Source organism: Etheostoma cragini, chromosome 11 (genome assembly GCF_013103735.1).
Source record: "Etheostoma cragini isolate CJK2018 chromosome 11, CSU_Ecrag_1.0, whole genome shotgun sequence".
NCBI lineage: Eukaryota > Metazoa > Chordata > Actinopteri > Perciformes > Percidae > Etheostoma > Etheostoma cragini.
This window is the reverse complement of record NC_048417.1, coordinates 17,445,488-17,458,383: the sequence shown is the minus strand read 5'-3', so window position 1 is coordinate 17,458,383 and position 12,896 is coordinate 17,445,488. Positions and strand designations below refer to the sequence as shown.

General features: G+C 40.3%; 1 protein-coding gene across 1 annotated transcript in view; it reads right to left on the bottom strand.

Moving 5' to 3' along the window:
• Positions 1-12,896, bottom strand: part of abca12 (ATP-binding cassette, sub-family A (ABC1), member 12) — a 65,716-nt gene that overhangs the window by 21,992 nt on the left and 30,828 nt on the right. Inside the window, exons 33-48 of the mRNA XM_034885265.1 lie at positions 11,513-11,683; positions 10,753-10,917; positions 10,279-10,474; positions 9,321-9,460; positions 8,838-8,957; positions 8,580-8,670; positions 8,039-8,218; positions 7,236-7,563; positions 6,297-6,411; positions 5,723-6,052; positions 4,906-4,975; positions 4,661-4,795; positions 4,247-4,408; positions 3,834-4,017; positions 2,548-2,766; positions 555-751 (exon numbers count right to left, since the gene is read on the bottom strand). Coding sequence (XP_034741156.1) covers positions 555-751; positions 2,548-2,766; positions 3,834-4,017; positions 4,247-4,408; positions 4,661-4,795; positions 4,906-4,975; positions 5,723-6,052; positions 6,297-6,411; positions 7,236-7,563; positions 8,039-8,218; positions 8,580-8,670; positions 8,838-8,957; positions 9,321-9,460; positions 10,279-10,474; positions 10,753-10,917; positions 11,513-11,683 — 2,803 coding nt within the window. The remainder of the gene's footprint in view (positions 1-554; positions 752-2,547; positions 2,767-3,833; positions 4,018-4,246; positions 4,409-4,660; positions 4,796-4,905; positions 4,976-5,722; positions 6,053-6,296; positions 6,412-7,235; positions 7,564-8,038; positions 8,219-8,579; positions 8,671-8,837; positions 8,958-9,320; positions 9,461-10,278; positions 10,475-10,752; positions 10,918-11,512; positions 11,684-12,896) is intronic.

The following is a 12,896-nucleotide window of genomic DNA, read 5'->3' as shown; positions in this document are numbered from 1 at the left end:
TAAGGAGTTACAAAATCATCAAGTAAATTAAAAATCAAGTAGCATGGCCAAACCATGGAGGGGCTTAAAACGTAATCAAGAACATCTGAATATGTAAGTCTAAAACAAATCAGGAATTAATGTGATTCATCCAGGGCTGGTGTGATAGGTTGTCTGTGTCTAGTGTTTGTCAGAAGCCTTGCTGTTACATTATGCACAACAACAACTGTAGATGGTAATTACCTCATCATTGAGGCAAGTACATAATAAATTGTAGTACTGAGGTGATAAGAAATTAAGGCATTAAAGTTGCACAGACAGACAGACAGGCAGACAATTTCAGGCCAAGTATGTAGCCTTGAGGGACCCCACATGACATGTAAAGGGAGAATACTTTGCTTGTTTTGTTCTGTTCTGTCTTCTTCTTCTGCTATTTGGCCCTGTTCCTCTTCTCATTATCATCATTGTTATTAGTAGTAACAATAATAGCAGTAGATTTAGCTTGCAGTTCAATAGGGAGTTTGTGAAAATAACTGAAAGGTATGTGTGTGTGTATGTGTGTCGGAGAGGCTCACGTTTCTTGTGCTGGGTAACAATGTCCCAGATGTTGCGCCTAGAGCAGGGATCGACTCCTGTGGTGGGTTCATCCAGAACCACCAAGCGAGAGCCCCCTATGAAGGCAATGGAGATTGACAGCTTGCGCTTCATGCCTCCTGACAGGTTTCCCACCCGCTTGTGTCTGTGAGAGTACATGCCTGTCTCCTCTAGAATCCTGGTAGGGGAGACAATGAAAAGCATATAACATTGAACATACAGTATGTTGACATACTTTTCCTGTGCATTACAACCCAGTTTCTGAGTTATACTTCAATCAGTTACTCAGCAGCGGTTTCTGAACTACAGAAACCAATGGGGAGGTACACTTTCTTGCCTTTAAGTTCAGGCTTATTACTGCTCCTCTTGTCATGCAGAAACCCTCCAGAACTAATCTCATGATGCAATTGGGGGTTCAACCAATAGCTCACTGATGCCACAGAATGACGACATATTTTCCAATGCTTGCCCATGTAAGCTTATCCATGAGGATGCAAAAGGCAGATAAATAAAACATGATAAAATCCTTGTGGAAAATGTCCTAGCATGCACAGAGAACAACATTGTTCTCATCCTGCTTTCAATGGCTGTAAAAGTGTCTGATACATTTCACAGCTCTTCAGATGCTAAAGTGGGGGCAAAAATTATAAGAACAACAAGTGTAACTAGAAAATTCTGCAAGAAATTTTGACAGTGTGCCTACTACTCGGTGCACATCCAAATAACACTGGCTAACAGTAAATCTGCTGTTTGACACGTCATGAAAAGAGAGGACAACATGGCCTAGAGTAAAGAGTCTCCATGATAGGAGGTGGGTGTGTCAGACATTGTTGCTATGGTGATTTTTGCAGTAAGGGAGTAGAGGAACGAGGGGAGACAGTATCTTTAATGGGTTAAACCTATCCATTTAATGATAATTATGCCTCTTAAGTTTGTTCTGTAATTCAAAAATGTGGGTCCAAACGGCAAAAATATTAGCATCACAAGAGAGATAAAAGTCTGGTGAATGCATTGATGTGGTTTTTTTGTTTGTGTTTTCAAATACATGCGACATAGGGCAGGTAACAAACAAGGAACCGTCTGCATCCTCCCAGAATTTATTTTTTCGTTCCTTCTATCGGCAGTTGGTATGAACAGAGCCAAAGGTTCAAGTGCGGTGGACTCCATAGTTGTCTGCGACCCGCACAAACTATCTGAAACGGTCTTATACTGGACAATACATAAACTGTGATTTGGTAGTAACCGTGTTTGGTATTGGAATGCACATTCTCCCCAATAAAGGCCAAAATATTGTCTTTGGTGTAAACTTTTAATTATGTTTCTACATTAAAGTATGGAAATACAGTATGGCACCAAAGGGGAGTTGTTTTTAGTGATATTAGGTGGTACATTTTGCTGCGTTTTTTTTGTTGTTGCTGATTTTGAGAAGACTGCGTGGCAAATGTCTTATTCAAATGATAGTGCAACATCCCCGGTCATTACACACGTTGTGATTTACATTATTGTATGTGCATGTGTTGGCAACGCTTCGTGACTAGTAGCTGGACAAAAATGTGGCAGAATAATACTAAGTATGGTGGATAATAGTCAGTGTGCCAATTGCTGCTATTGCAGCACATCGGCACACTGAATAATTACTTTGTCCTTAACACAGTTTAGAATTCTTCCATCAAGTGTTCGATACATCTTTATTCTTTTAAAAGGTTCCCTGTTTAACCAGTTACTGGTGTAAAGCACTGGCTACTATTCACCGTAAAACTGGCATATTTACTTTTTATTGGAGGAATATGTAATTGGCTAAACTATAGAGACCTTTTCATGAAGTCTTTTAACAAAACAGATTATAAAATATATCCAATGGCACTGCTACATCACTCATAACCCCTGACATCATCTTTAAACATGAGAAAGCATTATGACTGAGTCCATTATGATATTGAGCATGCTTCCTGTAATGGATGATTGATCACTCACGTGCGGACTTGTTCAAGTAGTTCCCTGTATGACCAGTGTGGGGCTTTGATCTGTCCGTATAGCAGTAGGTGCTCCTTGGTGGTCATGTGGTCAAAGAGGACATCATATTGCATGCACACTCCTAGCTCTCTCCGAACATCCTCGATGTTGGTTTGCATGTCTCTGCCGTACACCTCGATGGTGCCCGAAGATGGGGAGAAAAGGCCAGTCAGGAGAGACCTAAGCCCAAAGCGTGAACATTTGTTAATTCTGTTTTTTTGTTGCTATTTCAAGTTTTAGGATAAGCATTTAATACAAATATATTGTCAGACAGTTTATTAATTGCTTTAGCTCATTGTCGTACCTTTTATTTTTGCCCCACTAGCTATCTCTTCCCCCAGTACTTAAAGTTAAATTATGATTTGTTGGTGCAATGAGCATTATAGAACACGAAAGCCATTCTTGGTTTAGGTTGTTTTAAACACTGTTAAATCTGAAGGCCGTTATATGGTTGTGCGTTTTCATCAACGGCGTAACCCCGCAGACCCCTCTGCCTCTATACCGGACCCTACGCCATAGCCTAATGTTCACCTGTCGAAAAATGTAACCACACGTCACAGCGACACACGTCGCTTGGCTATGGCTTGGTAGTGTCGCATTGCCTCTGACACATTTCCTGCTTCTCCTTCTCCATAAACAACATGAAATCAAGGAGAGGGTTAACTTTTCCTGCTACAGATTTCCTACCTTGGTTGGAAAACATAGGGGAGACACTTTGTTTCTCTCACGATGACTCTAGAGTCAGTACTCGCTTCGAAACTAATCTCCATCACTCTCTCACTTCTCCCTCGCTCTATCACCCACTACCCACACACACCGACACACGCACACGTGCCGGCTCAATGCACACACCAGCGCACACGTATAAACATCAGGCCACTAACGTAGGCTACGGCAAAAAACTATGCATGGAGCCTCTGCACAACCATTAAATGACCTTTATTCTGCTGATGCCCTCATTGTGTGTTGCTTTGGATAAGAGCATCAGCAGAATTAGTCAAATTTAAAATGTAAATGTAAGTGCTTCAGTTGGTGAAGACGTGTCAGGCTAATCTCTACCATGGTGCATTTGCTGTGCTAGATTTGGACAAAACAATCTCCCTGTCAGCGGCAGACTCTGATTAAGGGATGAACAAATCAAATGGTAAAGACACCTCATACAGTATATAAATTGGTCAAAATGCATTTGTATTCATCTAACGATATGCTGATACAGTAAAAATGAAGAAAGATTGTGCCAAACATACATGGTGGTGGTCTTGCCGGCTCCATTGTGACCAAGCAGTGAGGTGATTTGGCCCTCGTAGAAGGAAAGGTTAAGGTTTTGAATAGCTACTTGGTCGCCATAGATCTTGCTGAGACCATGGAGGGCAACGCCCACTGGTAGATTTGAGAAATCCTCCCCGGCTTGAGAGGAAAGAGTGCTCTGACCTGAGAGAAACATGGAAACATAGGAAACCTGTAAATCAAACTTACAGGGGACAGGAATTAAATGAACAGTGAGGGACGGATATAAATGTAGTGAGGTGCCAAGGTTAAAAAAAAAATGACATGAAAGGAAAGACATCATGTTCTTGCTTCAAAGCACAACACCTGAGGAGACAGCATTGCTTATTGTTATCTGCCGCAAGATAGTACAATGTCATTTTTCCCCCTGTACCTTTTCCCTTGTCATCTGTGAAGACAGGCTGGTTTTTCTGCATGATGTTGGTGAAGAGGAGTCCTCTGCCCATCTTAATGTTCGACTTCACACAACAGCACAGGTCAGCCCAGAAGGAGGCTTTGAAAAGGAAGTACCAAGGGGCAGAAATGCCGTAGTTTCCTGAAGGGTAAAAAAGAACCCAACATATCTCATTATTACATGATACACCATTTAAAGACAATGTTCTAAATTCAATAAAGACCAACTATAAGATCAGATTTAACCCTTCCAGATACACGAGAAGAGCTATTTAGCTCTTCACACATTTATTAACACAGCAAATTAACAATATATGTCTCAGATCAGATAGAATCTGGACTCCCCGAATTAAGATCAATCTGCTGGAGTTGAGACCTGATTTTTTTTGTTTACCTGGGAAGACCATGCGGATGTAACCCCCGATGAGGAAGTAGAGGATCGAGTCAATGAGCATTAGCCAGCACAGCCACCCGAACGAAGCCATGTCTCCAGCAATGGGCGAGATGTATGAGTTGCTCCAATGAATGCCTAAAGAAGCCAACAGAAGATTTACATTTGCTTCCCACTGACTAAAGTAGCTTATATGTCAAAGTGATCTTGTTTGATACAAGTCAAATGTATACATGTATATACAGTACCTTCTCCTTGGGACTCGTACCGAGAGATGTATTGACTGGCATAGCTGAAACAGGTCGGGGAAAACAAACTCTGTTGGAAAAATGAGAGACAAATTAGACAGGGTACAGAAACAGAAGCAGCAAAAAGATAACATCAAAAACTGTATCTACTGTATTTTGACAAAAAGTTTCTATAGTTCCTCAACTTTTACAACTTTGTATAGTATATTCTTCAAACGCCTTTCTCTTTTTTGTCTTTACTTGCTCAACGTACTAAAAACTTTTGTTCAAACAAGGCTTTAGATGTTCGCAGTGATGTTGTGTCTGACCTCTGATGAATATTAGACAGCAAGTACAAAAATAAAAAATGAAAAATAAAGCATGTATTAGGTACTTTTGCACAATGTACTGTATATCAGCAGAAAAAGGCATGAAAAGTGTGCAATGCAAACAGAAGCTGTTTTTAACTGTCAGTTTGCCCTCCGCTAACATTGCTTCTCGTATGTCAAAATGAAAAATGTTGATAAAACCTCAACCTCAATAGACAACAACTGGAGGTAAAATCTGCTGTTTACTTTGATTATGTCATGACGCAATTGACTTTTTGAGGCTGCATTGATATCTTCTGAATCACAATGTTGGTAAAATTATTCTTCTACAATTGATAGAGTGAATAACATTTTGGAATAAAATTAAATGAAATAACTTCCACTGTGTTCCTTATTCTTGCATTCAATTGGGAATCTTCCAGAGCAATTTTGGCTTTTTAGGTTATTACACATATCACAGTACTAATACTAGTTAAAGTCCTGACAGAGGAGGTTCAGCAGTTCCTTACCAGGGCGCTCTTCTGGGAAAAGGTGAGATTCGTCTCCAGGGCCACAACCACAATGAAGGGGAAGAAGCAGAGGATGTAAAGGAGGCTGCCACTCAGGCCGGCAATGTAGGTCTTGTCAAAGAAGGAGCTGACCAGGTAACTGAAGGACAGGATGCTTAAACCATAGTTGCAGAGGTACAAGAAAAGGATGAAGCCGTCACTGTTGGGCAGAATGCCACCGTACTTCAGCACCAGCGTGAGGATGAAGATGGTCACCACCAAGTATGCGGCGCATTCCAGGAACCAGGCAAAGAAGTGGCTGAGTGGGTTGACTCCCATCATTTTCATGTACTGTGGGAGAAACAAGAACAGCAACAAATGCACGAGAATGTGAGGACAGAAATGTTGTGTTCAAAGGAATGCTTTATCTAGAAATAATTTGTATTTGACAATGAATTTGAGTGTTCTTTAAAAAAAAAGAAGAAAGACAAAAAGAAATTGTCAGTGTCATCACAGGGCATCTTACAAAGAAATCAGTGTTTAATGCAAAAATACAGCGACAGATTTAATTTTCCAAATAGAAAAAAAACACTACCTCGTGCAACCTTAGCTCCCTCTCATGCACCAGTTTCTTTACAAAATCAGCAACAAACAGCACCCAGGCTATCATCATCATGATTGGGAAGACAAAAGAGATGGCCTCCAGGTACCTGGGGAATACAGAGATGCCAACTGTCAGTCAAATTTCTAGAAAACCTAACATCCAATCACTGTCAACAACAGCAGATTAAAAAAGGTCTATTATTCAGTCACTGGCTTGACAGAGAGACAGAGATGCAGAGTGGAAGAGCAATATCAATGGAGGGTTTGGGGATTTTTTGACGGCCGTGTTATGATCCTTTTATTATTTACTGCTGCTGTCTTTTATACTACCCAGCATTATTTCACAGCTCATGTCAGAAATTGTGTTGCTAAGTTACAAATAAGAACAACAGAGAGGCAAGGTTTATCATATCTTATAGTTGGTCAGAGCGCAGCCAGAGACTGGTCCGCTGGTGCTTCTTAGATGAGGTATCAGCACTTGAGGGCAACAACAGGCATTATGGTCAAGGATGATTTATTGAAAGCAAGTAAGTGTATCGAAGCACAAGTCAATGCCAAGCCATTGTTTTGAAGTGTATATATAGAGATGGGTGGTGTTCCTCAAGAGCCTCGAGGGTCTTTGAGTGTATGACCTTCAAAATCAGATGTGCAATAATAGAGAATATTCATGCACATGGTGCAGAGCCAATTATAATGCGAAGAGTCTCTATGAATGTCTACTCACTGCCAGTCCCATGTGGCAAATAAATAATGAGACAGGATGCATTATTCCACATCAATGCCTGTACTTCCCCTCAGAGACATCATGGATCCTTTCATAATGCATGCATCCATACGGGAGCTAGTTCATACAGCACGTGTGTGTGTGTGTGTTTGCATGTTCAGTACATGTAATAATGTGAGTGTGCATCCATGTATTTAGGGAACTCACTCATCCCGGGGGTGGCAAGGATAGGGGAATGGCTGCAGCTGGACGGCTGGCTCCATGATTCTCTGTCCAGTCTGGGTCTCAATGATAGCGCGATCAATGTTTTCCTGCAGGTAGATAAAGCCCCGGTTGTAGCGCATTCTCCGACCACCCGAGATGTAGTTGTCTTTCATGAAATAGGCGTCCCGAACTTTGTCTGTTCGCATGACGTTGTCCATGTGCATGCGGATAGTGTAGCTGACTTTGGGAGGTAGCGAGAATGTAGAGGGGGAAGACCTGGCCTGACGATTCTTGGATGAGTCCTTGTCTTTGGGAAGCTTGAAGATGACACCTTAAAAAGACAGATGGCACCACCTCACTGCACACACTTTAAACTTAATGACAACATTAAAAGAACAGACTGGCACTCATGTGCCTAGTCCTAGATGAACTGTTGCAGAGTCAGATCTCCTGTAAGGCTTCTCATCTCAATGCATTATCAACAGAGAAGAACCCGTTAAAGGAAGCACTGTAGCTTACGATACTGTAAATGAGTATTTGTTTGATGAGGTGGATGTACCTTTGAGGCTGCCAACCTCTGTCACAGGCTGGGCTTACACACATGAAACCTTGCAGAATGAAATCTTACTCACAAGTTTTACCACAGACAGAATTCAAGAAAAAGTGTAGCATTTAGTGGGAAGATGAATCAATACCCAAAATCAGGGCAGGTCGTTGATGCATTCGTCAGAAATGAACCTGAAGTACACAATGAGTTTGCTCTTTTTACATAAAAAACATCTGCATTATACCCTATTTTTACTCACTTGCGTACAGATCACGGTTTTTGGCAAGGTCCTGAGCTGCAGTATTGAGCTCATCAGCAGAGTTGTAGCCACGGTAACGGTCAAACTTGATACAGGAGGAGAGGTTTACCATCAGTGTGGACAAGATGGTGATCTGATCCAGTACGTGTTTGTTGTTTGCCAGCATGACGGTCATGTTAGCTTTGGAAAAGAAAAAGACATTTAGACATTTACCAACAGGGTTAAAAGAAACTCCGTGGCATGCCCTGTTGTTGTATGTTAACTAGGATAGAAATATGGTCTGACAATATAATGCAATCAAATTCAATACCTGTACGTCAAAGTCATCCCTTGAGGAAAAAAAATGACTGACATTCATAATCACATCACGGAGAGAAGCCCCAAGAAATGCATGTTGAAATGAGTGCAACGCTTCCTGTAAACCTAAGGAGTCCTATTTTCTAATAGCATGTCTATTTTACAGGCAATAAGTGAAGTAGAAATATAAAGGTAAGCCTGGTGTCTGCAGCTTACAAAATAAGACCTTCAAATGCTCACTTACAGAAGTTGCTGAGCGTCTCCTTCAGTGTGCCGACATTGATGTCTGTCTGCATCTCAATGAAACTCACAACAAAGGAATTGCTGAGGGAATTCTGACAGAAGGGGAGAGAGAGCGGAAGAGACGATGCACAACATCAAGATTCGGCTGCTGAAACTCGTCGCAGAGCACTGCAAAGTTTATCTCCAGAATTTCAGCCAGCAACACAGTGAGCCAGCATGACTAATTAGATATACAGGATATAGTTGTGTGTTTTCATACCTGCAGCATTGGTAACGTGTTGCTGAGTATTTGGGCCGACTTTACAACGTAGTTGGAGGACGTGATCCATTCCTTGGAGTACTTTCTCAGATTTGCAAACTCCTGCAGGGTGGCATTGGCCTAGACATTGAGAGAACAAGTACAAGTAGAACATGTGGAATGGCTGGGTATCAGTAAGATTTCATACTGTCTTGTGTGTTTGTGTGTGTCTGGTTAAAGTAGAAGATAGCGGTGCATATTGTACAAATATGTGTATACCTCCACACTGTATTTCTTGTTTACTACATGCCAGTCAAGGTTGCGTTAAGACTACACAGGTGACAATCACTTAGAAGAAGTAGAAGTGACAAAAACCTTTTGCAAAAGCGTGACAAAGTCAGATGAGGGCTTTGGGAGGATATAGAACATTCAGTTTATAAAGGTCTTGCGGTTGCACACCCAGAGACAAGCTGGCTGTGACATGTTTGAGTATGTACTACATACCTTCTCCATTATAGCCCTGGTGACAGGTGTGTCAGGGGTATACAGAATGTGTCCCATCAGCATGGGTTTGAGGAAGGCCCAAGCGATGGCTCCTCCTGTGGTATTGACCATGTCCAGGTACATGTCCATACAGAAGGGACCTGCACAAGGAAAGAAGAGGGGAGGACAATTTTACATACAGTGTTCAAAAGGGTAAATGTTTAAATTGTCCAATGGTTAAGTTTGATATCTGCTTCTTTGTGAAGTTATTAAGACAGTTTGAGGATAATTTTTTTTAGCTTTAAAGACAATGCTGATGCTATTTGATCATTTTGCTATTGTCAACAAATTCAATGAAAGAACAATAATGTGTGGGTCATTCCTGACTACTGTATAATCTTTTAAATGTTCACAAATATGTAGTTCCAACAATACTTGATGGTAGAATAAATTAACATTAGTGTTGGTCTTTTAATGGGATCAGCTGATGATAAGAAACATTATGTAATCTTGTAAAGTGAGCAAACAGAACACCATTCCAATGTGTTTTGGTAGCAAAAGTGGTAAAAATGTTTAGCCATTATTGGTGGCTTCAGAATTCCTTAGAACAGCCAGGGTTTTAAATTTCTACTTTCTGCAAGCAGAAAAGTCTCTACCCATCTCCAAATTCAATTTAGATGGGTGGGATAATTCAGTCTGTAACGGCCAACTGTGTGATTTAGGCGAAGAACACAAATAAAAACATTACTTCATAAAGTCAGGAAAATGTATGTGCATACAGTACATGTACTTATTTTTTACTATCTATATATTTTATTAAGACAATACTGAGTATAAAAGCTTTTGATTGCAAAGGAATCCCATGAGAAAAACTGAATACCAAGACCACACAGTATCCACTTAAGAATGGTGAATGCATTGACATTGACAATAAAATTCAGTTTGCCAAAGCCCCAAATCTTTCCCACTCCCAACATACTGGCATTTTGTGGAATCTTGAACCTCTCAATCATCTCCTCCCTCTGGCGGTTGTTGGAAAAGGAGGCATTTGACTCTGGCATGACGGGGAGTTTGGAGATTCCAAGCAGAGCCAGCATACCTTTACTGCACAATGCTCGAGAGAGGGTGACAAATGTAGCTTTGGTAGAGATGCTGGCTCTCTGTCCTCTCACCATCTGGGGCAAAACAGAAATCAAAACTGTTAATACTGTATGATAGTCATGTATTCAAAATTGAATATTTTTCATGCAAATGGGAATACAAATCTGAAATCCATTTAAAATAAGCCTCGGCTAAGAAGAAATCAATGGTGCCTGCACAAGTTTTGGGTATGCAGTATGGCCACAGGGATGTTTTAATCACTGAAACTGCATTCCTCTCTTTCAAACATAAACCCACATATGAATATATTGTGGGTGACTGATAAGTGACTGTGCAAGAACTAAGACTTTACTTCGTTGAACTCGTTGTTGGCCACCAGGTTGCGATCTTGGATGGAGAGCATGTAGGTTTGAAGTTGACTAACAGCAGGAAGAATCTTGGTCATCGTGTTGGTTATAGCCTCAGCCATGTTGAGCAAAACTCCCACCAGGCTCTGAATTTCTTCAGGCAACACCATCTAAAAGACAGGAGACACCATTCATACATGTGTATGTTGTTTAACATCCTCACTGTGACTGCTCTTTTTTTTTCTTCTCTAGTCTTTACATGTGGCAAGTGCTGGTCTTTAATTTATAGGTTTTGGGATTTTAATCAGAATCAAAAAACACTGATTAGGACACCATAATGTAATAAATAAAACCAAGAATTAAAATAACCAAAATTACCTTTTTTTGATTAAACAGAGTACAAGCTGCACTTGAAAAAGAAAAGAGGCATATTTAATGATCCTGTGCTGGGTATCTGGGTAAGTAAATTTGTTTTGGGGATAGGCAGTTTTCTGAGATCAAATAGAAAAAAAACGTTATTAAACATAGTTTTTAAATGTCTGAGGGAGGAAGTGCCTTGTCTAGTGAACATTTTCTTGTACAAAAACATGTCTCTCTTTCTTACATTTTCCTCAAATAAACACACTGGAGCATCAAACTTGTATTGTGACTGCCAGAACAGAAACAAGTTTTTTCGGCCATTACAGAAGAATGTGCAATCATCGCATTCTCATTTCTATTTTTTACAAATATAAAAAGTGTACCATGTCTTGAATTCAGCCTTACTCTGTAAATGACTTTCTCCATGTTGAGATGGCGAGCCATCAGAAGTGAGAAGCTGTACCACTCTTCAGCAGACAAGGAGCAGAAAGTGTTGAAGATGACGTCATCTGTCTCTTTGATTGTCATGGCTGCTTTGGAGCTGCAATGACGCAGGCTGACGAACCAGGAGAGGATCTGTTTCAAAAGCGTGTGAAAACAGTTAATACTGGCTAAAGAAGCACATATACTCATGCATTGACCAGCAATAAACCCATCCATGCTCTATTAATGCATTTACATTACTGACACCAGAGTTCTACTTTCAAACTGTTCACCCAAGGCTTTATATTGTGGATGGGCTGTGGATGCATTTTAGAACATGGTGTGTTTGATTGCTCCTCCATTTAATTAAACATGTAGTATGTTATGTCAATCCTGCTGCTCTGAATCAGGCCTCCGGACTAACTTTTTGCATTGGTTGCAATGGTGCGCCAAACTTTTAAATGTAGGTGCACCAGCACAAAATTTAAGTGCACCCAGATTTTTGCCAAAGAGTTGCAGTTAACGCCATAATTTCAAGACCTAACATTTAACGGCTCAAAGTCTTATGGTCCGCCTTGCTGTCGCATGCCCCTCAGATGACAACTGTAATCTGGCCTTCTTCTTCACCCATCTGCATTCTTCAACCAGCTTGCCACATTCCCTGGCATAATCCTCTAAAACTATATATATATATATATATATATATATATATATATATATATATACTGATTAAAAGAAAAAGAAGGCACCCGGTTAGTTCAGTTGGTATAGACAGAGACTCTGACCTGTGGCCCTTTCCTGCATATTGTTCCCCCCTCTCTCTCCCATTTTCTTTCGCTTTCCTATCACAATAAAGGCTGAAAAATACCCATCGTGTTTCTTTTATATATATTATTATTGGAGACCATGCACACCATGTAGCTGCTAGTAGCCACATTACTCTCCCACTCCATTGTTTCTCTGCTGGACCACTGGATTGCATAACCATTATGTTTACATTGCTACAAAAAATAGTACACTTACTATATTACACTTAATGTATTACAATACATTATGCTTATAGTATACTTTTATATTTGATGCTCTATTCTATTCCATCCTATGTTATATTGCTGTACTACACATTATGCCTTATGAAATATCTTATATCCAATGCCATCTTAATTTAGCTTATAATACTATATTATGTCAACACGTTTTGATGTCTGCATCGTATTCTATATAATATCTTATGGGATTATTTAATCACATCAACAGTCTGGTGTCCATTGTTAACTCTGCTGCTATTAATCTTGACATTTTTTTTAAGATTCTTTTCTGGGTATTTATTTTTGACAGGACAGTTGAAGACATGAAAAGGGGAGGT